This window comes from Myodes glareolus, chromosome 10, assembly GCF_982192425.1.
Source record: "Myodes glareolus chromosome 10, mMyoGla1.1, whole genome shotgun sequence".
NCBI lineage: Eukaryota > Metazoa > Chordata > Mammalia > Rodentia > Cricetidae > Myodes > Myodes glareolus.
Window position 1 is genome coordinate 32,373,110 of NC_142035.1, and position 24,829 is coordinate 32,397,938.

Below are 24,829 nucleotides of genomic sequence, written 5' to 3' on the forward strand. Positions count from 1 at the left end.
ACTCAAATACAGCCAGGCATAGCAGCTGTAGTCCCAGCCGTTGGCAAATAGGGGCAGGAGGATGGCTAATTCCAGGCCAAGAGAGGCTACATTGTAAGACCTCACTGAAAGAGAGGAGAGAGAGAAGGAATGCAAATACAAGATGGGTTTCTGCTTACAATTTGAAAGTTCTTTGGGTTGAGTAATCAAGGAGAAAAGTGCTCCTTTGAAAGTATTTTTCTCATATTAGCGATGTAATCGTTCAGAACAGAATTAAAGTTTTGTGTTTGGGTGCTTTTAGAAGAGCAAAGAGCAATGCCTAGTATTAAAATGGGTGTCGGGTTTATGGCTCAGAGCCTCATCAGCCACATGCATATGCCTGAGGATGGTCTTGCAGTCATTTTGATGTCTATTGTTATTATTGTTATGGTTTTTTTAAGCTCTGAGGATAATAAGTGTCAGACAACACTGCTCCAATTCACCCTTGCAGAGTTCCAGTGCATCCAGTACTGGATCTGATCTTCAGGGTAAAGTGTTTATTGTGTAAACATGAGGACCTGAGTTCAGATCCCAGTGCCCACCTAAAAGCTGGACACAGCAGCATGGGTCTGAAATCGCAGTGTTTGATGGGGCACAGAGACAAACAGATCTGAGGGCTCACTGGCCAGCCAATTTAGTCAAAGTAGCAAGTTTTAGGTCTCAGAAACTAATGTTAAGAGCAATTAAGATGTTTGACAAGACCTCTGCTGTCCACATATAGGATCATGTACTCTCATGCATGCGTGTACCATCACATAATCATATACACATCACAGGTATGCATATATACACCATACACAAATAAATAAACCAGGGTGTTTTTGCGAAGACTACTAAACAAATGGTTTGGGGCATTCATGTGTTTTTAGCTGTTCGAAGTGCTGTCCAAGCTGGGGTCATATTTGCTTTCTCTTTGTCATGGTGTTTAACATGCTCTGGCTTGGACCCAAGTGAGTTGCATTTGATGTCTCTTAGTCTTACCCAACCCCCATAGATGTTTGTCTAAATGACAACACCCAGTTTAAAGCCAGTTAACACTGCTGAGAGGGATGGAGAGTGTGTGTGACAGTGACAGTCTAGGGCCTGAATGGCAAGATTGGGAACCTTCTGTGAAGCATCATTTCCTCCTTCTGTATTCAGTTCTGAAGCCCTTTTGGTTCTCTCTATTGTCTGTAGCTCTGTGGTACAAGAGTCAGACCATAATCCTTCACAGAGTGGGAGAATCTCAAAACGTGATGCCTGCCCCCTGCGAGTGCATTGCTAGGCCTCCTCCTAAGAGCCCAGATCTCTCAGTCATGACAGGGACCAGCCTCTTGACAGCTGGATGGTGTCATCTAGGATGCAGATGATGGGCAGCCACCTGGGATCTGTGTTCAGCAGTCCTGTAGCTTTGATTGTGAGTTTGATTAACAAGGTTACTTTCCAGAGAAGTCTTCCGTGGAGAATCTAGCAAAGGGAACACACATTTCTGTGTTGTTCACCGTTGTTCCCAGCTCTGTATGGGGATGTGTTGGACACAGTGGGACCTTTCAGGAAACAGAGGATGATACTTAGGCAGAGTGTGACAGGTCTTTAGAGGGACATGTCTGCTCTAAGCCAGGCCCACAAGCAGCCTGTACTGAAAGGGGGGAGCCGTGAATTGAGCATTGACAGTGGGCCACAGCAGTCTGAAGGCTCAGGTGGTTGTCAGCCATAAGTTTAGCTCAGCTCTTTGAGTAATTTGTCACGCCTGGCTCAGCCCCTGCTGGGCCAGCACGTGCCAGCTTAGTGTGAGAGGGCCTGTTCGCCAGACGGCCACTCAGGCCTAACGTCCTGCTGTTCCCCGGACCAGTGGCTCGCTGGGGCCATACACGGAGGGCCGCTCTGCGGTGACAGCCAAGTGCTGTGCAGAATGAGCATGCTCATAATGAGACGTGAATGGCATTAGTGGATCCCTCTAGAATTGGGCCTGAGCAGGCGCCTCTCACTGAGGAAGTTTGGCAGCCTGTTCATTAAGGCAAGTCACCAGGAGTTCAACCCACGGCCCAGGAGCCAGCTCTGGAGCATGCTGCCCAGGCCTGAGGCTGTTGTGACCATCCATAGAAAAAAAATCATAAATCTTCAGAAGGGCCACTTCAAGCTTCCAATAGATTTTCTTTATTTTTTTTAAAAAAGAGTTGTGTGGAGCAAGCTTAAAGGGAACTTCTAGCACGAAGCAGATCCTGATATTACTTTCTACCGTTGTACACACGTCCTGTGTCTGCTTAGTAACCCCCCAGCTCTTGTGACTATTGGATGCTTGAAATATATGGAGTGGGGCAGAGAAGTGCAGTTGTTCCTTTTGCATTTCAGTCAATGAACATTTCAATTTTGATAGTCACACGTGGCTACCAGGTAATTCAGCACTGTTCCAGAATGACTCTTGTCCCCTCCCAGTGTGACACCATTCCCCGAAGATATAAAGGAATGGGGAGAGCGAGCCGACATCCAGAAATCAGCACCAAGGCCTTGCCAAAAGAAAATAGAAGAGTGTCCCTAGTTTAAAAACAAGATGTGTAATTGTTCCCAGCTTAAATTTTCCAAGTGAACAACTTAAAAAGATTGTTTTAAGATACATGGATTGTTACTAGTATATACAGAATCATGTTTTTTTCTTAGCAGCCCCAGATAACAAACCAATAGGAATCTGCCTTCCCTGGGTTTTGTGGTCATGAAGAAATGGCACAATTTTCAAAATACTCAAAACACATCCTTTAACTTTTGCATCAATAATGAGGAAGGGGGAAATGAGACATCATGCCAGCTTCCCCGAGTGTTAATTCCTAAAGTTACATGTGCAGCACCTCCATTCATTGTCAGATCATTCTGACGTTTCCTGTTATTGGGAGTGCATGATTCACCTTCAGAGGAAACAGAAGCTCACACAAAGGGGAAGATTTGCTTTCTGCCCTGTGAAAGGCTGCCACACGCAGGGGTCCTATTAAGACAGCTGGAAAGTTGCTTCAGCGTGTTACGCTTGTAAGTTTTATTGGTGACTGGTTTTTGATTACACATTTGAATGTTGTGTGTTCCAGGCTGCAGCTTTAATTAGAAGGCAATGGTTTCTCTCTCTTTTCCTTTCTTTCTTTCTTTCTTTCTTTTTTTGCAATTGTATTGTACAGCATTTGCTACACCCTCCACATCCATTCTTATTTTCTAATACTCATTCCTTACCCTGGCCAGAGGCTATGATGCCCTTGCAGAATATGGTTCCAGCCTTCTCTTTCTAATAACGTTCGTTTTCTTACTTTTGTTGAAAGATGTAGCCAGCTCTTACAATATCAGTTCCCTGTGTTGTTAGGCTGAGAGTTCTCACTGGCCCAGTTGGAGAGTGAAGACGAAGGCTGCCACATCATGCCACCGCAACGTTGTCACAGTCACCCACCTCTCTTGTTCTTGTTTAAGTCAGCCTTAGAGATAATGTAGTGCTTTGAAATAATCCTGTAACTTTTGGTGCACGTATTTTTTAATGATATTACTGTTGGATATAGTTGAAGCCCAAAAGAAATCTAGGCCCTAAAACTAGCATCTCACTATTATGTGTGATAAATATCTAACACTCTGGCAGAAAGCTAAAGAGTTTCCAAGATAGGTTTTCACACAAAATGGGGAAGGCCTAGTAACTAACTGCATTTAGAACAAATTGCCCGTCACTCCGCATGCCATTTGCACGTGCGTTTGTCTCCTTAACCAATCACTGCAGCTACGAAGAGCGAGCTCTGTATCTGGAAGCGATAATTCAGAACCACCGGGAAGTCATGACATTTGAGGATTTCGCAGCTCAAGTCTTTTCTCCCTCTCCCAGCTACTCTCTCAGTGGAACGGGTGAGTGTCTACTTTATTCTCCTCCCTCCCGCTTAAGATGCATTTGAGTAGCAGATGTACACCTGTTTTTCACAGATAAATGCTTGCAAATTTAAGAAGAACATTCACCCTCTGAATCAACTAATGAATTTCAAAAGGAATGATGACATTCATTTTAATTTGTTTTGTATCCGAGCTGTTCGCTGTGTCCCTTTCTTCAGCTATCCTGTTAACCCTCGAATCTAGCAAGGTTAATGAACTTTTTCTCAATAATGTGCTCCAGTTCATTCAGGAGTGTGGGTTTCTTGCTGAGCTGGGAATATGTTGTTTAAAAGCGATGCCCAAATCACTGCGTACTTATCAAAAAAAGAGTTCTCACAGTTGAAGCCGTTGCTACTAATGCTAAATGGGGATTATGCCGCTGAGATACGAGGGTCAGGGATTAATGCCGGAGACATGGAAGGACAGTGTCCCCAGGCCCATCATTACAGAGTGCCGCGTGCACGCTGCTCTCTGGAGTGGTTGGTGTCATGCGGACAAGCCACCAACCAGAGCAGCACCTGGTGTGGAGCCTTTAGAAAGTAGCTTATAATGGTTTTCATTTAGTAGGCCAGTGGAACTGCAGAATTTTTCATGGATTTCCTCATTTTTAGACACACACTATCTTTATATAATATTGTCAGTTTGAAAAAATACGTACTGCCACTTAAATTATTGGCATGATTATTAAATTGTTGGTATTTTGATATGGGATTTTTTTGTCAAAGAATAAAATTATTACTTGTGCATTTTTGCATGTTGTTACAGATGAATTGCCTGTCAGAGAGTAGGTGGCTATTTAGTCTCCACATGTTGAAATTCTCAACAAGGGCTTCTTTCACCCTCCCTGGTTCAGCATAGCTGTAAGGATGCTTAATAGATTTCTAGCCCGTGCTAATTGCTTCTGAGCACAGCCTTGCTTCTCCTGTGCTGACTTGTTAACAAATATCTTACACACAAAGTGAAAAAAATCAAATTCAGTGAAATAAATCACTTACAAATAAAATCAGCCATGCGTCATTGTTTAACATCGCTGGCTTCAGTCCGTGCCTCTTGGAGCTTTGTTGGGAGATAAGAGAGAGAGGCAGGCACTTGCATGGGGAGCCAGGAGCAGCAGGCAGAAGGCTTGGGAGATAAGCAAGCTGGCCGAGGTGCGGAGCCCCATTTACATAATCACGCCTCTGCTTCCTGGTGAGGCGAGAGAAACACAGGGATGGCCTCTATTGATCTTTGTTGAACTGGGATACTGAGCAACATGAGGAAGGCTTATAACTTAAAGCTTTGATTAATGTTTCCTGCATTAAAAAAGTAGAACAGCTGTGAGTTGAATTCTTTTATACACTCTGCCAGCATTCTGTCTAAGACAAAAAAAAAAAAATCTGTTTCGAGGGAAATGAAGATTTCGTACCCAGTCTGCTAGAGGTTTAAAGTTGTGTGATTTTTCATGAAAGAACACAAGGAAGCTGATGCTGACTGCAGTGCTCCATTCACGCCCTTCTCATCCTCTGCAGGCCCTGGGACCGGTTTCCCAGTGCAGGCTTTTGTTTTTGTTTTCAACTTTAAAGAAAAAAATCTGATTTCTTAAGAATAAAAGAAAAATATGAAATAATAGCTAAATATTTAAATTTCTTAACTTTTATTTTTAAGGTTGATGATGATCGATGTTGTTGAGACAATGACAGGTGTTATTTTCTATGTATATTTTACTCTCCGTATAAATAAAGTTCACCATTATTCAAACCAGTTCAGATTCAGTTCCTAGTAACAGCTTAAGTGAGACTATAGGAGCATTTGTGGGAGGGTGGTTAATGGGTTTTTTGGAGAATGTCTTTAAAAAAAATACTTAACAAAATTTCTGACAACTCGTCAGGGCAGGTATTAGAACTTTTATACATGGGGCAGGAAACCTAATATGGACACCAGAATAAACGTGGTTCGTCCTTCTTTCAGATCAGTCAACATCAGCCTCACATTTCCTGGAGTTCACAGCTTCTGTCTGCCCTGCACAGAACTAAAAATAGTCTATCTGAACCTCAGTGTGGGGGCAGTACAGTGAGGATGGGGTTCATCAGCCCAATACACAGGTCCCACCTCAGAGCTGTAACTTCCTGGCTTATATGCAGACTTCACTTCTGCAGAATTCCCACCCCTGCCTCTGCTTTCCCAGAGAGGAACACTTTCCACTGATTCACAGTGACTTTCATTTCTGGGTACAAGCACAGTAAAGCCACATGAGCGCAGCCCTGCCAACTTACACTCAGAAACTGAGGTGAAGCCTGCTCTTTCAAACAACAAACCAACTGGAAAAATTGACCCTGAACTGCTTAAGCTCCCACAGTGCACACAGGGCCTAGCCAGATCCTCTATGGTCATCAGTGTCATCAAAGCAGGGCCTTGGGCTCCTTGTATACATACACACAGATTTTCCTAGGCTTTGTTTGTATCCTCCAGCAAGGGACTTTAGCTTTCAGGAAACCACCTGAACTGTACAGTGCAGCACATCCAGAAGGCAGCACACCTCTAAAGAGAGGAAAATGTGCCAGGTAAGCATGGCCAGAGACACTACTGATGGGAAATGTCTGTGCCTCCCACACTCGCTAGCCATGGAACCCTAGGGGCCAGAGCACCCAAATGTGTACACGTCTGTCCATGATGCACTGTGAGCTCTGAATAGGGGCACAGGTCTAATATATGAGTTCAACTTCTGACAAGGACTTTTCAAAGAGGATTCATCTCCCAATTAGAAATGCAATTTTAAAGGAGCCCCTTGTATCTGTTGCATCTATTGCTTGCACTAATAATATTCTGTATGAATGGTATTTGGATGCCTTTTTTTTTTTTTTTTTACCTAACCTGGCCTGTGGTTTGCCTTTTGGTTCCTTCCCTTACTGACAAACAGTAAATAATCTAAAAGATAGCCAATATTAACATCTATATGTTTTATGCATGCATATTTATATTCTTTTAACCCACACAGCTGTGGTAATAGAGGACTAAGTTTGTGTTTTCATGTTCTCAAAGAAGGGGACCAGCAGAGAGGCCTGTAAAGGGTTAACAGGAATGGGCACCCTCGAGTGCTGGGGAGGGACTGATGTAATCACTGCAGCTCACAGCCAAGTGCATCTGTTCACCATGAGGTCATTCTTCTGCATGCTAATGACTTGGAGAATCCAGTCTGATGTTTGACATTATCCAAAGGGATGTAGTGTAAATCTTTACCTTTGGGAGCTGCTCTTACTGAACAAAAAGGGGGAAAGAAACTTGTTTGGGCTTGCATAGGGGTTTCCTTGTTAGTGTGTTGTTGTTATTGTTTGCATGTTTGTTTTTTGTTGTTTTTTGGGGTGTTTTGTTTTGGGTTTTTGTTTGTCTTGTTTTGTTTCCTGGACCTACTCTAAAGATTGTGTCTGGACCTTAAAATCTTGGAGGAATCCACTTATGTCTGTTGATAAATGAATCCAAAAATGACTATTGTGGTCACAGCTAGCCATTTGTCAATTGACATACAGCAGGTATTACTCTTGTAATATCCAACTTTCAGAATTGGTGCCTTGGTCAGAAGTTGGTAAGAGTATGTTTTTATCTTGAGAAATGTCTAAAACCAAGTTCAAGGAGATTTGTTCTCAGTATCTCTGGATTGACTAGTGTTTGTTTGAGATGCCAACACTGTTTGTGACTCCTGCCCACTTCAATATTGCTGTGGAGGGCCAGCAGAGGGAGCACAGGTCTTTGTTTATTTGTTAGCCTCAAAAACACAGCCCTTGATTACTCCAGGACCCAGCCAGCAGTACTTTCTCCTTCATGACAGGTAGGTTGTAAAGGCTCCAGGATAAAAAGCAAGTGAGAGAAATGTGTCACCCTGATTTTGATCCACTATTTGTTGCTTGAATGTAGGTCATATTTGGGGCTTAAACCAGATTAGTCTGGGCCAGTCTTAAGATGCTGTCACCATCCAAAGCTGCAAACTTTCCTCTTTCTCAGATGTGTGCCTAGATGGCCCCTTGGAAAGGAGTATTGTGTTCATCTGTTTTATATAATAGACTTTTGTCTTTCTTTTCTGCTGTTCATTACAACTTTAGACATTATACTTATAGACGCTTACCTGGTGCTATCAGGGCCACTTGATGGCAGCTAATGAAATAAATCCACAAAGCTGCAGACAGCACATTCTGTCGCACCCCAGCCCCAAAGGGAACCTGGCATGTAGATGCTGTGCTAGTTCTGTAGGTCACTGGTTGTGCCCTAAGGGGGTGAAGCTCCACCAGCTTCCATGCATGTGTGTTCATTATACCAGCATCTTGCAGGCTTATCATTCTACATACAGATACTGGAAGGAATATTCTACTGGGCAGTTAATAAGTTAGCCTCCAGAAGCAGGTAAACCCCAATCTTGATCTGCCAACCCTTTAATGTTGATTGAAAGGGTAATCCCCCTGTATATTCATTCAGTCAGTATTCATTATTTTTCTCCTTCTCCTTTCCTCTATCCCTGTTAAAATGGTCTTAGTAAGGCTTAGATTGATAGCACAGTTTATACTTCTTAGATATTTAATTTTATCATAGCCTAGGGAAACCTAGCTAGCCTATAGGGAAACCTATCATAGCCTAGGAAAGAACATCATAAAATGTGGAGGTAGAGAAATCTTCAGAAATATCAGGTGTAGCCTCTCCTTAATAGTTTTGACTAAGCTGAAGCACAAATCATGAATGAACAACCAAAGATTGCATACAAGTTGGAAAACATAACCCTTACTTCTCATTTCACACATAAGCATGCCATCCCAGTGTCTACCTTGTGCTGATGGTTCCATAAATCAAGCAGTAGCGGTTTGCTGTTGAAATTAAAACCCAGAATTAAATTTGAGAATTACATATAGAGAACCAGAAATTTTCCTTAAACATACATTCTCTTATGTCATGTCTACTCAAGAGCTCACAACCAACCCAAGTTATACCCTCATCGCAGTTGGCTGTCCCTGGTCAAAATGTTATGTATTCGTCAGATAGATAACTACCCTCATCCCAAAAATCCCATCTGGCCCTAGCCTAGATCCCTTCCACACAGCCAGCTCAGTGCTGACCCTTTTACTTTTGTCTTGTAATTTATAGATGTATTCTTGAAGGTGAGAAGATACTGATAGAAAGTTTCCTAGCCACTCTTAATCTCACCACCCAGACCCAGCTTGGCTCCTCCGCAAAACCAATGGATTTTCAGTGTGATCAATTTACAATGGATTTATGTAACTCTTACAAGTATAGGAGCATCTGCATTTCTGTCTCGATTTTTTTTAGCACACATAACTCTGTAGTGTGTGTGCGTATGTGCAAGCACACATGAGCACATGTAAGCATTTATCCAAAGTGGGTTATAAATTCTTTAAAGAATAATGCATGTCATCTCTTTCTTATAATACATGTGGCAGGAATAAAATAGTAAGCAGGGAAGAAAGAAGTCAGGCTGTTGCTTTAAGTGGTACAGGTGTGTCTCTAGATCACAGATGTGTTGGGTCTGATGCAATATGCAAAACAAACACCTATAATTACATTTTACCTGCCTTCGCCATTCTCGATCTCTTAGGAAAAGTGGGTCAGTGACAAGCAATATGGTCAAAGCCTGGTGTGGGGAGAAGGGGGAAGCCAGGAGTCAGGTTAATCCCCAGGCTGGATAGTGCAGTTCTGAATAACTGAAACTTGATTCTGGGTGCTTTTGTAAGTGGTGCTGAGGGTTTTAGAGAGAACTCTCTATAGCTCTGGTTGGCACCACACTTTGCTTTGTGCTTATTCATCCCTATATCCTTTTAACACTCTGTTACTCTCCTGCTGTTGCTCTGGGAGACAAGCAGAGGTGAGACATATTTTTCCATTTGGTCAGCTAGAAAGTGATGCTGTGGCCTGTCAAATGTGACATCTCTGACATGGCTCTGCCTTCCACAGGCTGCTCCACTGAGCAGACCTGTGAAGAGTATTTAAGGATACACACAGGTTCTGGGAACCTTTAGAAGGCCTGTGTCTCTTCCTTTGTGGAGAATGAAGTATTAAGGGAGAAATATGTTCATGAAGGATCTGTATCCAAAGGCGGGGGAGGGTGACCCTAGATTAGTTATAGCAGAATGTGACTGCAAGTGAAAATGGCCTTGCTCGCCAGTGACTTGGGCCACTTACGCTGAGACTCCCCTGAGATGGAGTGCCATCTGTCTTATGGTCTTATGGAACAGGGGCTTGCCTCCTGTGTCCTCCACCACCCGTTAAGTATCCAGTTTTTGCCTTTGCAACATCGGCCAAGACCTAGGATGCCTGAAAACTAAAAGCCCTTCTGCAAGACCAGGATGGATGAGCAAATGAAGGAAGAGCCAAGAGAATGCAGACTCGTGGTCCGTCCTGACCCTGGCCAGTGATCAGACTTGAGTCCACAGCTTCTGAGAATGGGAAGGGAACTGACATATTAGAGTTGTCTAGAAACTGTTGGAGGCACGGTGGAAGCACCTCCAAGTGTCTCTCTCCTGTAAGATACTGTAGTCAGTCAATCCGGCTTTCCTGGCCTTCCAGGGTTTTATGTGCAGGTGGCATCTCTTTCCCGCCTAACTGCTAATTATGACTCAGGGGACACTGAAACAGTTACCAAGGGATGGCCAGCAGGTACCAAGAATCTTTCTCATGCAGAGTTTTGGAAATGAATCTTTATTAAAGCTTATTCAAAATAGCCTTTAGAGTTTGACCAAGACAAGCCCAGGGTTTGGGACACCCAGGTTCACATTCTTTGAATGGCAATTGTGGCATTCACGTCAATCTGGCCTCGCAGGTGGTCCATGTGCAGCCTTAGCAGCTGGGGCTTCCTGGAAGATTCAGTGATTTTGCTCAGATTTCCACTTAGCAAAGAGCAAACTAAAGCAAGGCCAAATGAAGCTCTTGTGCTGGCATTGGTGTCTCCTGTTGGATAGAAGGAATGTTTTATGCTATCCTTTTCAGGGGTGCTCAGGGTAACGTCCAGGGCGGGGTGGGGGGAGGCCTGTGAATTTTCTCTTAAAGCTACACAAAAGACTAAATGGAAAAAAATGTTTTGAAGATGGGAAACATGCCAGTCAGTATTGCAGGAGGATGGATAGATGGGAGGGAGAGAAGGAGGGAAGGAGAAAGACTTATAGCAATAAAATGGCCAGCATTGAATTTTTGGCACAGAAGAGGGTTCACAGCATTATGGCAGAGAAAGAATAACAAAAAGCCTATTTTCTTGCCACTTAAAGGTTATAAAATGATAAAATCCCAGATGACCTCCACCTTCTTGTACCCCCCCCACCCCATACATACACCTGCTGGAGGCCACAATGAGGTGCTGAAATTCTGGCCAGCCTAGTATCCTGGTGATACCCATACCTCTCTTGCAGCTCAACCAGTTGGTAGACCAACAGCATCATTCCCCAGAGCATCTCACAAACCCCACAGGGTAGGGTCTTCAGATAGTCACTCCACACCCGTGAGTGTCCTAAGGACTTAGTTGGAGAGGCCTAGAAGTGGGCAAAGCAGAAGAGGCTCTGCTTTCCTTGAGGCTGCCTCCCAGATAGGGGAGAACAAAGGAGCTCCTCAGTGCTAGAAAAGCTGGCAGGTGGGTGGGTGAGGGGATGTGCTGAGAAAAAAACTATGGCAGTGTGGAAGTGCACATTTAAACAGGTCAGCAAAGACCTCACTGGGAAGGCAGCACTGATGTAAACTCTGGAAGGAGGTGGAGGAATGGGCCCCATGTGGAAGCCAGGCAGAGAGTAGCCAGGGGGAAACCCTCACTGGTAGGAGTCTTGACACTTGAGGAGGCAGTGAGGGGCTGGGCTGGGAAGAATAAAGCCAGCAGTGAATGGAGATTCAAAAGGTCAGAGACACCCTACAGGTACAGGGAAGACTTGGGACTGCTATCTAGTGAGACAGACAGCTAGTGGAGAGGCAGGATGACAAGATATGATCAAAGATTGAAAGGCTCAGTCTGGCTTCCATGGAGAAACTGTACATTGGAAGCAAGGGTAAGTTAGATAAGACCTCATTCACTCTATCTTCACCTGGCACACAGCAGGCCTGTGATCCTGTGATTAGTGCAGGCATCCCTCCTGAAAATTTGCTATGGCTGCACTGTGTTCCTCACCACAGTACCATGGAATAGAATCCTGCACTTTGGGTACCCAGGTGGAAGGAATTTGGCAGCACCTGTCTTTATATGGGAAGGTGCTGCAGGTAGAGGAAGGTGAGCCTGAGACAGGCAGGTCTATGATCTGAAATCATTCACCTCACTCTGGCCTTGAAGAGTTACATAAATAGCTATGGCCAACACAGAGAAAACCAATGACTGGGTAACCCAGAAGAACAAGGATGTATGGCCAAAATTCCTGCAGTCATGTCTCACTCAAGAAGCTCTGCTAGCCTGAATGAGAGGATCCCTTGAGCCCGGGTGGTCAGGGCCAGCCTTGGGAATGCCCCCAAGACCCTTTCTCAAAACGACAGGTAAAGGTCTCCAGGGCATGCCATATATACTTCAGTTGCTGTTTATAGCAGCCATTTCTGTGCAGTCTCCCTACCATCTACCCTTGTTTGGAAGGCTTATCTCCTTGGCAGGTGAAGGACCATGCCTGGCTGGTCATGTCAAGATCTGGGCTTAGCACTAAGGTCTTTTTGTCCTAGACGGGACTCTTTGTCAGACCCACTCAGGGTGCCTGCCTTTTGGGTGCCCGTTGTGTCGGAACAAATGCACAGTAGTAAACAGCCAGGTAACAGGGAAATCATTTCATTGTGTCAAAAGCAAAACATTTTCCTCAAAGTCAGAAAGAACTAATTTGTTGGATTTATGTCCTGGTCAAGTTGTGGTGTAAGTGGTAAATGCTCTCCTACTTTGGCCCAGACAACTGAGAAATGTAACTAACATGAACTGCATTATTGTCTGCTCCAAACGTGAGTGGAGTACATGGTAAGAGCTCTGGTAGAGAAAGCCTTGCTCTTGGGCCCACACTGCCTCCTGATTGTCTAAAGACAACAGGCGTGTTTGTTTGGGTGCTGAGGGTTGAGTCTAAAGACTCATATACTTTGAATAAGTGATCCATCACAGGGCCATAATCCCATTCCCAGCCCCAAACAGACTATTTCTATCAATAAAACTACCGAGGAGTCTCGTCACTGCTCTGATGTTTCCTTGAATACTTGAGAACACACTAGAACTCACAGTCCCCTCAGAAGAGTCCTCAGACCTAACTGCTACTTTATTTTAAGCCAGCTGCTTATCAGGGGATTCAAAAATACAGTTGTGAGTGACAGACATATCAAGCCCCGGAAGTCCAGAGGCAGAACACTTGCTTCCTATATGGGCCACTCTCAGGTTGTTTGAAGAGAGCTGAACTCAAGTTACAGGACATTTTCCAGTCAGCCTTGGTCACTAGGAGTACTGTGCACCTTCAGGAAGTGTGCTTGCTTTGACGGTGGTGTGAAGTTAAGATAGGTTCAGCTAAGGAGGTATTGGTGACCCCCACATGGCCCATCCTTCCTGCCCTCCTTCCTGGGCCCACAGGAGATTTTTTTCCCCTAAATCTTGAAGTCATTCTTGTTTTGCTTTTGAAATGGTGAGTATAGAATATTTTTCAGACCACTTTCAAAGTTGAGATGGGGAGGGAATATAACTCAATTGTAAATACTTGACCACCACTGTAGAAGTTAGCTTGATTCAGGAAATAACCAGGCTAGCTAAAAGATAAAACAATTATATTTTTATTTATTATAAAGTAAAAACTCACAAAATAGGAATGAGAAGTCCAAGCTCAGCTGTGCTGCAGGGGAACCACAGAGAGGGAGCACCTGGTCCCAGAAAGCCATGCCCTAACTTGGTCCCACCTCTTGAAGATAATTGGTTAACAAAGCTACCCCATCACACCATGCACAAGGCCCTGGCTTGATTCTCCATCACTACAGAGGAAAAAGAAAACTTTAAGAAAAAAAGGTTATATTGAGATATTATTAGCATATCATGCCAATCATCCAAAAAGTATATATTTAATGCTTTTAGTATTTTCATAGATTGTACAACTATCTCCATGGTCTAACTTGAGAATGCTTCATTTTCCCTAGAAATAAAATAAAAACTATACATAATCAATCTTTATTCCTTCCACAAACCCCACCCCCAGTCCTGAGAAGCCACTGATCCACCACCCTTTCTATGTGTCTACCTACCCTGGACATTTCGTATACATGGAACTAGACAATACTTGTCTTTTTTCACCTAGCATGTTTTCAAAGTTTATTCATGCTACAGTATTGATTGTGTTTTTTAAACATATTTTATCGGCATGTTCATGCTTTGATAATTTCATTTTTGTGTACATTGAAATATTATACCCACCCTGACTCCTGCCTTCCAAATCATGTCTTCCTTTTATATCCCACTAAACCCAACTAGTGATGCTCATATGTACATGGATATAGGACCATTCACTGAAGCATGGGAAATCTACCAGTGTCTATGCCCTAAAAGAATGATTCTTCCTCCTTATTGAAGGCTTTTAAAGTTGTCAAACAGTTCATTCATCAGTTGATGGACACTTGGGCTATTGAGAACAGCACTGCTCTAATAGCCATGCACTGTAGAGACAGGTTGAGAAGACCAGTAGCCTCCCTTACGGCTACAGTGCAGCCTTGCTGTCCATGTACTTTGAGATATTGAAAAGCCTGGACACCTTTCTCTACACTCTCTAACCAGTAAGTTGGCACTGAACCATTAATTTTTTAAGTGTATAACTTAGTCATATCTCCTAAATTCACATAATAGTTGCCCCAAAGGAAAAATGCCAGCAACATTTTTTCTTAATATCCCAACTGTGCGCTAAGGCCCTACACAAGTGTGCCTGCAAACAGTACACAATACGGGTGCTTTCTTCCCTCCATGCTTGTTGGTCCAGCTGTCCTGGCTTTCTGCTTCAGAACCAAAGTTGATGGGCAAGACCAACAACCAAGCAGTGGACGCCAAGCCCAGTGCCAGGGCTGGAGCCAGAACATAGCCTCTGCTGCTGGATTGGAAATACTGGAAGCCATCCTTGGCCATTTGGAGATGTTAATTAGGCTGGCAAATCCCCACTGGTCTTGGGTTGCCAGTGTTGAGTTGCGTGTGCAGGCTTTCCCATCCACTGCCTGCACCTGTTCCCCTCCTCAGAGCCATTCCAAGGGGTCTGAATAACCCGTCAGCTCTCTGAGCCCCTCTGCCTGCCTTCCTGCTGAGAGAATAGTTAGCACTTGCCTAAAGCTGGAACCCCAGTGCAGTCTTTCTTCCTCGCCCATGCCAATGCTTGAAATCGTTCTTTTTCCTAATTATCTTGAACCAGTTCATCATTTCCACACTAACTGTTCAGTAACAAGGATGTGGGGGAGAGGCAGCCACATTTCTTGTCTGCCCTGGCCCAAATTTACCCCAGGTGGCAGAGCTGGACAGCAGGCTTTCCTCAGAGATAAGAAGCTTTCTTCAGACTCCACTCCTTTGCCGCTGGAGGAAACAAACCTATAAAGACCCACGATTCTCAGATTGCATCGCTAGGCAGAGCTGCAGAGAATGCAAATCTCCAGCCATGTTTGTTATTCCGTGAATTCAAAAATAAAGTCCTTGTTGGTATCCACAATATCAAAGAAGTCACACAACATCCAAAAAGTAAAACACTTCTTTAAAAATGTCCTCTGAATTCTCTAGGCTTAAACTTTTGTGTATGAGTTGCCAATTGGTCAAAACTTAAGCCATTTGGTGTCTGAGTTAGATTGTGACAGGGTCTCCCCAGGAGTCTCTCCAGCTGCTCCTACATGGAAAGGAGCTGGCTGCTGATTCCCCTGTACCACTAATGTCCAAACATGCCTTCTTATTCTAGATACACTGTAATCCTGCAGTACAATGTCCTCAGTCACCATGGAACCTCTCAAGACCCTTGTTTCTTAACTTGGCCCCTTACTTCAGATACCACAGAATGTATGTGTGTCTGTGTATTTGTGTGCTCTACCTCCCCCCGCCATCCACTACGGCCCCCAAAGCAAGGAGGGTTTTGTTTGCTGTATCTATTGCTGCAGCCTGTAATGATACTCAGAACACGTCTGGTGTCCAGTGGATGAAAAGAAAGATGGGCATGCTTTGTGCCTCTTCCCTGCCAGGCATCATGTGCCTCCCCGTCTCTTCTCATCCCTCATCTCCAAGCTCAGTGTCCTCTCTTCTAGGCTCTTTGAATAGTGTGCGGGGTAGCTGATGCTCTGTGCTAACCCCTGGGGTTGTACTGAGAGGAATCTGCTCCCTGGCCCCAGCAACTGGAACCTCAACCTTCAAGAGTACTGCCTAGATGTCAAGAGCAGGTGACGTCTGAGCCCTATGGAATAATTAAGGCAGCCTCCAACTGCCTCTGCTATGCATCTCCTTAACTCAACCATGGACTGGCAGTTACTGAAATATTCTTTGTGGGCCGGCACACCACACCAGGCTGTGTCTGGGGACCATCAGGAGAGGAGCAAACCGGTCCTCATCAGCAATTACAAACAAGTCCCCCATTGTTAGTGCGCCATCTGCTTTCCGGGTTTCCACCAATCAAGGGCCTGTATGCATAGCGTACCCAGGGCCAAGGGGGCTGCAGGAGAGTGAGATCAAGGAGCCCCTTCATAAAAAGCCTTTTCTCACATAGAGCATCAGGAGCCTGAGGTAGACCCATGCACACAGGAGTATGTGGGTCTTCCGTTAGATGAAATGGAGCCTTGCAGAATGACATACTGGGAGAAATCTAGATAATTACATTATCATCTGTTACCCACTGTCAGCCTGGATAGAGCTTCTTATGCCCACACGTGGAGAAGGACCCAAGTTCATAGTAGGACAAGGAAGTGCCATTTGGTCATCCAGGGCTGGTCATGGATCCTGACTTCCCACCCCAAGTGCTCTATCAGGAGGCCGAATTTTCATCAATAGATTGGAGAATACAACTTCATGGAAGTACACACACTTTCTTCAGAGAGACATAGGAAAGAGAGTGTCTGAATGGTTTTAGAAAATCTCTGGTCACCGTGCCAACCTTGGCAGATGGGATCAACAGAAAGTCTGAGTTTGTAGTTGTGGCAGTGTATACAACGATTTGTGTTGCTGCTAAATGTCCAGATTTGTTAGGCATCGAGCTGTTTGGAATTCAGTAGAGTTGTGAGGGGGACATGCAGTTGGGGTAGAAAGCTGCTTTCTGGAAGCAAAAATAGTGTGCATGTAACTGTGGAAAACACGGGGAGTAAGATGGTGCGCAAGGTGTCATAAGGAATGGGAAGCTGAGATCTTCCCTCAGTTCTGTATGCTTCTGGGGACTCATTTGTAAATACAGCGCCGACTGGTATTTGGTCCCATGAAGTGGGTATTCAAGTGAGCGTTCGGGAATGATGCACAAGGCTTTAGGAACAGGGGGAGCTGGGATAAACACGTCTTCTCAGCAGTGAGTCCATTATCAAACTGAAGCTGCTGCAAAGGTGCTGTCCTTCCATTCACTGGATTTTTATCTTCTCTCTCTTCAGATTAAAGTACAGAGCTGTCTCATTATACTTGAGCAAGGTAAGACTAACACTTTGGTGTCCCCACACACACACCCATGCACACGGTAAACCCTGCTTTTGGGGAGGGGTATCGGTTGACTAACACTTCATGCCCACTTAGCTCCTTGGGCCTCAGCCTTGCCTGCCTCCTGTCTTCTCCCAAGGGGCCCTGCCACTCTCCTGCCCCTACATGTCTGTGCTGCCTGTGGAGCCCTGCTCTGCCTGCCTTTCTTCTGCCGGTACACTCTGGGCGGAATCTGACACCAACACCTGCCATCGTGGAAAATGTCTTTGTCGCCTCCCTTTTGTGTTGGGGGCTGCAGGGAGCCATGGGTACAGGACCGCTCCCCCCCCCCACCTTTGTTGTTGTTGAGCAAGCCTGGAGAAGCAGGATGTTGAGATGAGCCGATAAGATAAAGCACGGGCTGGGCTGGCCTTTGACTACTTGCCTTAGCAGAGGCCTCCAAAGGCCTCCACGCAGGGAGGGCAGATCGTCAAGGAGGGCTGCTGAATAGAGCAGCTGGGACAAGAGAAGCAGACAAAAGCTAAGCAAGTGCAGAGGGCGGCGAACCCCAGGATCTACAGTCTAGGACTGAGAGAACAAGCTGAGATGGCAGGTGTGACCCTCCAGCCTGACATCTCTGTCCTGGGACTGCAATACTGACCCAGCACAGATAGCTCAGATGGGTGGCAGCCACCACTGCAGGACTGGATAATGACTCTCCAGTGTGGCCTGGCTGTACTGGTTCTCTGGTTCACAGGTAGGAGGAACTTGGGTAGTGACTATGGTAATGCCACTCAGAAGAGAAGGAGCTGCCATTTAGTAGCCATATTCATTCCTGTGGTGGTCCCAACACAAATAGAAAGAGCTCACCCAGGACACCCCTGTAACCCAGCAGGCTGCCATACCTGCAACCAGTTGCCATAGTAAGTCAATCCTCTAGCCCAGCTGCCCTTTCTCTTCTTCTCAACCAAAGCTTTGGACTGGTCCCAGCAGTGTCCCAAAGGTGACAGCATCTACAGAACATAAATACTCTAGTCAAGAAGGGTGAGCAGGATTGTAAAGTCGCTTCCCAGTAGGAGTTTAGGTACACAGATTTGTATTTACAGCCCCCTGCCCCGTGTACTCCTGCGCCTGCCCTGGCAGAGGTAAAACAGAAACTAAGTGCCCTTTGAATAAGCCCCAGCTTCCATCCCCAGCAGAAGCGGAACTAGGGCAGCGCTGCCAGCAGCTTGCAAATGTAGTCACTGTATCATGAAGTCAGGCCTTATCCTTTGTGCCCATCTATGCATTCTGCAGCTGCTGTCTCCCCATCCATCATAGGGTTCAGTGGGCATAGGGGAGTCACTGCAGGATGAAGGTGTGCTCGCAGAGGGTTCAAAACTGAAGGAATGCATGGGTCATGGTTACACTGGATCCTGGTGTGGCTTTGCTCTCTGCCTTTAGGAGTATAAACCCCTTGCTTGCAGAGCTTTGAAATGATGGCTCTGACTTATTCACTAAGACAGCTGGCACTATTCTGTCCATCTGCAGGACTCAAGCTGTGACCCTCTGTCCTCCTTGTCTTCCCTGGTAGAGGGGGATTGGGGTATAGCTAAAATGTTTGCTTCTGACCATGCATTAACGATGCCTTTACCTAATATCTTTAAGCATTTATTGACTTGCTGCTTTTTTTTTCTTTTTTGGCTTCTTAATCTCAACTGATTTGATCAGAGTGGGTGGCCTTTCAAACCAGAATACTCTCTGAGGTTCAGCCAGGTTTGTTTCCCCTATTGCGCTTCACACCGATCAAATGTTCCTGCCCACTCCTAACAACTAGGGGATGGAGATATGTCCATAAAAATCCAATCCTTGAGGGGCTAGAGAGATGGCTCAACAGTTAAGAGCTGGCTTCTCTTCCAGAAGACCCAGGTTCAAATCCCAGCACCCACATGGCAGCTCACAGCTCTCTGTAACTCCAGTTCCAGGGGATCTGACACCCTCTTCTGGCCTCTGTGGGCACCAAGTAGCACACATACATATATGTAAGCAAAACAAATACATGTTTAAAAACAACACTAATCTTTGAATGCCCAAGTCTAGCTATGCTTTGCTTAAAGCAACCTAAGTTTTATATTTTTGCAGTACTGGGATTTAGGGCTACATGCATGCTAAGCAAAGTTTCTACCACTGAGCTACCCCCGCCCCTCATGGCCTGTTTCTGAAGAGGAAAACAATAGGAGAGGGCTCAGGGCCTGCCTCTCTCTCTCTCTCTCTCTCTCTCTCTCTCTCTCTCTCTCTCTCATCTCTCTTTCTCTCTCTCTCTGCTAACCTCCCTGACCCTAGAAGGGAGGGAGGGGAAAAGCCTGTCCTTGGAATCTGCACTGAGAAACCATAGAGTGCATGGGACAGTTTCTCCCCAGTGACAGGGACTGGTCAGGACCGATTTCAGAAGCTTTTCCCCAGAAGATAAGGCACGGTCAAAAGACATATATATTAAAAGAAAAAGAAGCATGAATAAATAAAAAGCTATAAACAAAATAAGCCAAGTAAATTAATTCCAAACACCACTAATAATTGTTTCAAAGGCCATAGTTGTAGCGGAAAAGCCGTAGGGATGAAGCTCCAGGAGCACTGCTTTTGAGGTTTGTTCTAGGCGGAGGCCACTCAGGGAAGCTTAGAGCATTTAAAAATATATTACAAGGGGAAGGGTGATGAAATGATCCTCTCATTCGAAGAGTGGCCCTCCGGGAGGCCGAGCAAGCCGCAACCCTGGCCGGGTGTTGCAGCAGCATTCTTGTATTCCTCTGAGCCCCCAGACAGCCACCCTGGGGAAGGGAGGAGTGCAGATCTGTGCGCTTTAATTTTATTCCTTGTTCCCTCTAGTGCTAAAGAGCTGCATGCTCATCTGGACTCATTCAGACAAGCAATTTAGGCCTGACCTCTAGTCTCAGGCCCTTTAGGGAATAACTGAGGAGTAGCTCGTGTGAAATATCAATATGTAAACACACAGGGTTCCCGGGAACACAGCGTTGTCTCCGGCTCTGCCCAGGGCTCTCCATCGCTTTCACTCAACTCTGCTGCAATCTGATGCCTTGTCTTCATTCTTCTGTGTCAGCCAGAAAGGCTGATTTTATTTCAGAGATTCACAGATTTGTAATTCCTTTATGTAGAAAAATCCAGAGCAAAGACTAAGAGGAATGACATTTCTTTGGTGGTACATTCAGCAAACATTCTTGCCGTACACACTCTGGGGCGGGGCAGACATCAGACCCTCTTCCCAGTGACCAAGTTCCCTTGGTCTTCTGAATACCATGCATACTTCCTTTAGTATGTGGCCAGAGATTCTCTTTGACCTTTATGGTGTGGCCATTCTTTTTCCTTTGCAGGGGTTTTGACCTCCTGTCTGAATGTGAACCCCAAGAAAATTCTCCACATGGAAGACACAGGCAAGAGTCCCCTGCTTTACCCAGAACCCTCAGACCCAGGCTTCAGGGAACTGCCACTGTGCCAGCACGTGCAGCAAGCCTTCCCATTGTTGGGCCCCCAAGGTCAGAAGTGATCTGGTTTGTGTGAAACCTTCAAACAAGGCTGTGTCCTCTTGTCCTGGAATCTCATAAACCCTGGACTTCAGAAGAAGAAAAGAAGAAGTTGCCATCAGTCAGGAACAAGCCTGCTGTCATGTGGACAATGGAGTAGTCTGGAGCCTCTAGGCGGAACACAGTAGCAAAAGGCTCAGGGCCCACAGGGAAGGGGCAGAGGGCATTTGTCTGCGTCCCCGAGTTGTTTTCCTGTCATTTATATACCCAAGCTTGATTCCCAAAAGGGCTGACAAAACAATTGTGTAATTGTTGGAGGGATTTCCTCCATAATGATTTTGCTAATCCTTATGTTAGGGTTTACAGTTTAATTCAAACTTTTCATCATCAAAATTTCATCATCATGGAAACTGACTGTCCCCAGGGTCTTTTCCCACAGGAAGTTTTCACCTCCATCATTGAGCCTTTCTCCACCTGGTACCTGAGAGCCACTGACTTAGATTTTCCTGGCAACATAGTTCTGCCAGATCTTGACAGTGATGTTTCTCATAGAGCGATCAGAAGTGTCTGGAAATATAGGCCTGCCCACATGAGAGCACTAAGCAGATATCTAGCAACCCTGCACAGGCCAGCTCAGCCCAGCCTAGCTTAGTTCAGCTCAGCCCTGCCCAGCTCAGATCAGCCCAGATCAGCCATACCTAGCCCAGCCCTGCCCAACCTAGCCCTGTTCAAACCTGCTCAGTTCAGCCTAGCCCAGGCCTGCTCAGCCCAGCTCAGCCCAGTTCAGCCTAGCCCAGTCCTGCTCAGTCCTGTTCAGTCCAGCTCAGCCCAGCACCACCTACATCAACACACAAGATTAGTGCCTGTTCCAGCTCCAGGGTTGACCAGCACCCACATTGTGTCCAGTGCCCCCCAAAATCTCACTGGTAGTCTTCCTCCTACCTGTTGCTCAAAAACCAAGACAGGCCTTGGAAACAATTCTTGTCACTTAAGTTTTAGGGTAACAGATTCCAAGCTATCTGTCTGTCTGTCTATCTATCTATCTATCTATCTATCTATCTATCTATCTATCTATCTATATAAGCCTATCTGACTCCAAGGAGAGTGTCTTGTACCTATTAGGGATGGGAGAGAGGAAAGGAGTTAAATGCATCTCTTGCTGGACATCTTAGACCTTAGAATACAGAACAACTAAGAGTCCGTTGACAGAGAAGACTTTTGTCCCCACTCCTCACCCTCTGCCCTGGCCCTAGCCCCATCTCAGAGCTCCACTGTTGCTTCATTCCCTGCTCTGCCTCAAAGAAAAACACATAAATTGCAGCAGAGGCCACCCCTTACTGCCTGGCTCTGCTCCATGAGGCCATTTCCCAGTGCATGTGTCTAGGGTGACCCCCTTCCCTCCTACAGGAAGCAGCTATAGACTGTAGCCTGCAGGGGCTCAGGCATTGGAAGGAAAGTCCTGATATGGCCACCTCTCTACTTTCCTCTGCCCTCTACATGTTTCTCCTAGCCTACTTTGTCGTTCCTCTGAGTCTGCATATGCTATCAGTGTCCATTCTCCCAGAGAAGCCAGCCTTTTCCATCTACTGTAGAGTTGATTTGATAGAGAAAGGGGCAGAGCCAGAAACCAGGCTTAGTATTGAAGTGAGTGAGAATTGTGAGAACACCTTCCATCTGCAGGGACCATACATTCACGTGCTTTGAAGGGAATTCCGCAGCCTTCCATCTTCCAGACCTGACTCCTGCAGAAAGCACAGCAGCCCCTGCAGCTCTTTCAGCAAGTAGCCTCTGCAAGAACTGCATAGACAGACCCTGTTGTGGAATGCTTGTCATTTTGGAAGTCCTCTATTTTTGTTTTTTTTCCCCAGTGGCAACAGAACCCAGGGCCACAACCCAGGCCCCAGAGGTCCTTTTTAACTCCCCCAGCCTTCTGTTTATAATTTTATGTGCTTCTACAAGCCAACACTCCCAGACTTTGAGTGAGAAATGCAATTGGAATTGAATTTGGAGGTACCAAATAATTTGACCTTGTTGTAACCTAATGTCCTGGGTAGAAACAGTTTATGTCTGTTTATGTTTTCAAGGTCCTTAGGTTGGTAAAGGCTCTGGTTAGAGACTTAGGCTTAGGGAGTGGGGACTCTGGCAACCATGTTTGGTTGGATTTAGCAGTTCTTGTTATTTGGGGTGGAAAATTGAAATTACCAAGTTTGCTGTTTCTTTTTTTTCAGTTGGAAAAGCAAATATTGTGTTTTCATAATAAATGTGTTTTAGCAAAATTGCTAAGGGTCACTCATCCGGTAGTGACCCTCCAGAGAGCCACTCGTCACATTAGTATTAGTAGGTCAACCATCTGTAATCAAAGTGGCCCTAATTACTCCAAAGTGTTATAAGACTCTCTGGGTTCCTGCAGGGTCTGGCCAGTGCCCTTACTTCTTGGCATGCTGATTGCCGGATTTTCTTAAAGAGGGAAACTGATGTTTATAGTCTTGTTGATTAGACTTTTATGCTTTTAAAAAATAGTAATCCTACAAAATTATGACTTTTTAAAAATATCCAGACCTTCAGCAGACAGGAAAAAAGGAAATTTAGCCTGGTAAGTGACTTTTACAGTGTCTTCAACAGCCAAGTTTTCAACTCTTGAGAGCCCCGGGGAAGGGACCCTGACTTGGTGATGTGGCTAGTTCGTAGGACCCTTAGCCTTATAAAGGAGATCATATAGCTCCAGTGAGCCATGCAAATCCTGTCTTCCTGACTGTCCTCAGGTGTCACTTCCTTCTTGCCACTAACCTGTGGTAGAGGTTTGAAGGACCCTCTAAACCTTCCAGTGTGTCTTACCTGTAGCTGTGTTACTCCGTACCTACTGAAGGGGTGTCACGTCTAAACTTGTGCTTGTATCTGCACGCAATTTCTATGTATATGACATACACAGTAAGCAAACATGTTCTTAGTTCCAGGTCTACAATGTGTAGTATGTGTAAATAGGGGGACAATTGATAGAGATGATAAATTAAGTTATAGCATGTTGTTTGATTGTTTTGAGGTCTCTTGTTATTTAACTTCCCAATGTTGCACATCTAGGTTGTTCTGAGATGGGGAGACCTCCAGGTCCGCCCCACCTTGGTAGGAGTGTACATGTGCACTAGGACACACTCCACAAAGGCAGCCATGCTGGGAAAACACTTAGCTCCTTAATGGTGCCACTCAACTCCAGTCCACTCCTTTCCGTTCTCATTTCCTGGGATGATTTGATGAACTAGAAGTACAGCATCTAGGTGCTGCATGTTTCTGACATTCTCATAGTTTGTAGGAAAATAAAAGCTTATCCCAGCATCTATACAAAGTTGGTTTGCGTTTTTTATTGAACAAAGTTATTCAAAAGCGTTTTATAAACCCAAAGCCAACAGGTGTTCAGTACGGTAGCTGATACCACTCAGAAGGCTTCTACATACTCATGCAGGATCTCCGTCGTGGTTCATAGTATGGAATGCTAGTATTCACACCTGCAGCCTCTGGTGTCACCGAGTACACTTCTGCGTATGTGGTTCCTCGAGCCTCTGGTCTACAGCTGGGAACACCATCCGTGTCCTCCATCCATCATCTCATCAAATTAAACCCATCCCTGTCTTCATAATGGCATGGCTAGGCCAATCCAGTCTATTTTTACAACTGATCTTAAGCCTCATTGTGACCTTTGCCCCCTGCTTTGTCTTTCCTAGGCAGACTCTCCCCCCCCCCCCATTCTAGCTAAAGTTCCTGTCCTTAAGGAGCAAGGTCTATTTGAGAACTTTGGTATTAGGTGACAGGCAGTATGTGATTTTTGACCTCCTAGTGTGGCTGCAGCCAGGTACTGATATTTCCTGCCTCAGGACTCCAGCAATCCCATTAC

The 24,829-nt window shown here is 45.3% G+C and overlaps 1 protein-coding gene across 3 annotated transcripts in view; it reads left to right on the forward strand.

Moving 5' to 3' along the window:
* Positions 1 to 24,283, forward strand: part of Ralgapa2 (Ral GTPase activating protein catalytic subunit alpha 2) — a 271,244-nt gene extending 246,961 nt beyond the window's left edge. For 2 of the 3 annotated variants that reach the window (XM_085696824.2, XM_048455526.3), the window contains 3 exons: positions 3,740 to 3,861; positions 17,407 to 17,443; positions 20,794 to 20,835. In XM_085696824.2, the coding sequence (XP_085552950.1) occupies positions 3,740 to 3,861; positions 17,407 to 17,411 (127 nt within the window). In that variant the 3' untranslated portion in view covers positions 17,412 to 17,443; positions 20,794 to 20,835. Of the gene's footprint in view, positions 1 to 3,739; positions 3,862 to 17,406; positions 17,444 to 20,793 lie in introns of all 3 variants that reach the window. The other variant, XM_085696826.2, reaches the window with a different exon arrangement.
* The last annotated feature ends 546 nt before the right edge of the window (positions 24,284 to 24,829 follow it).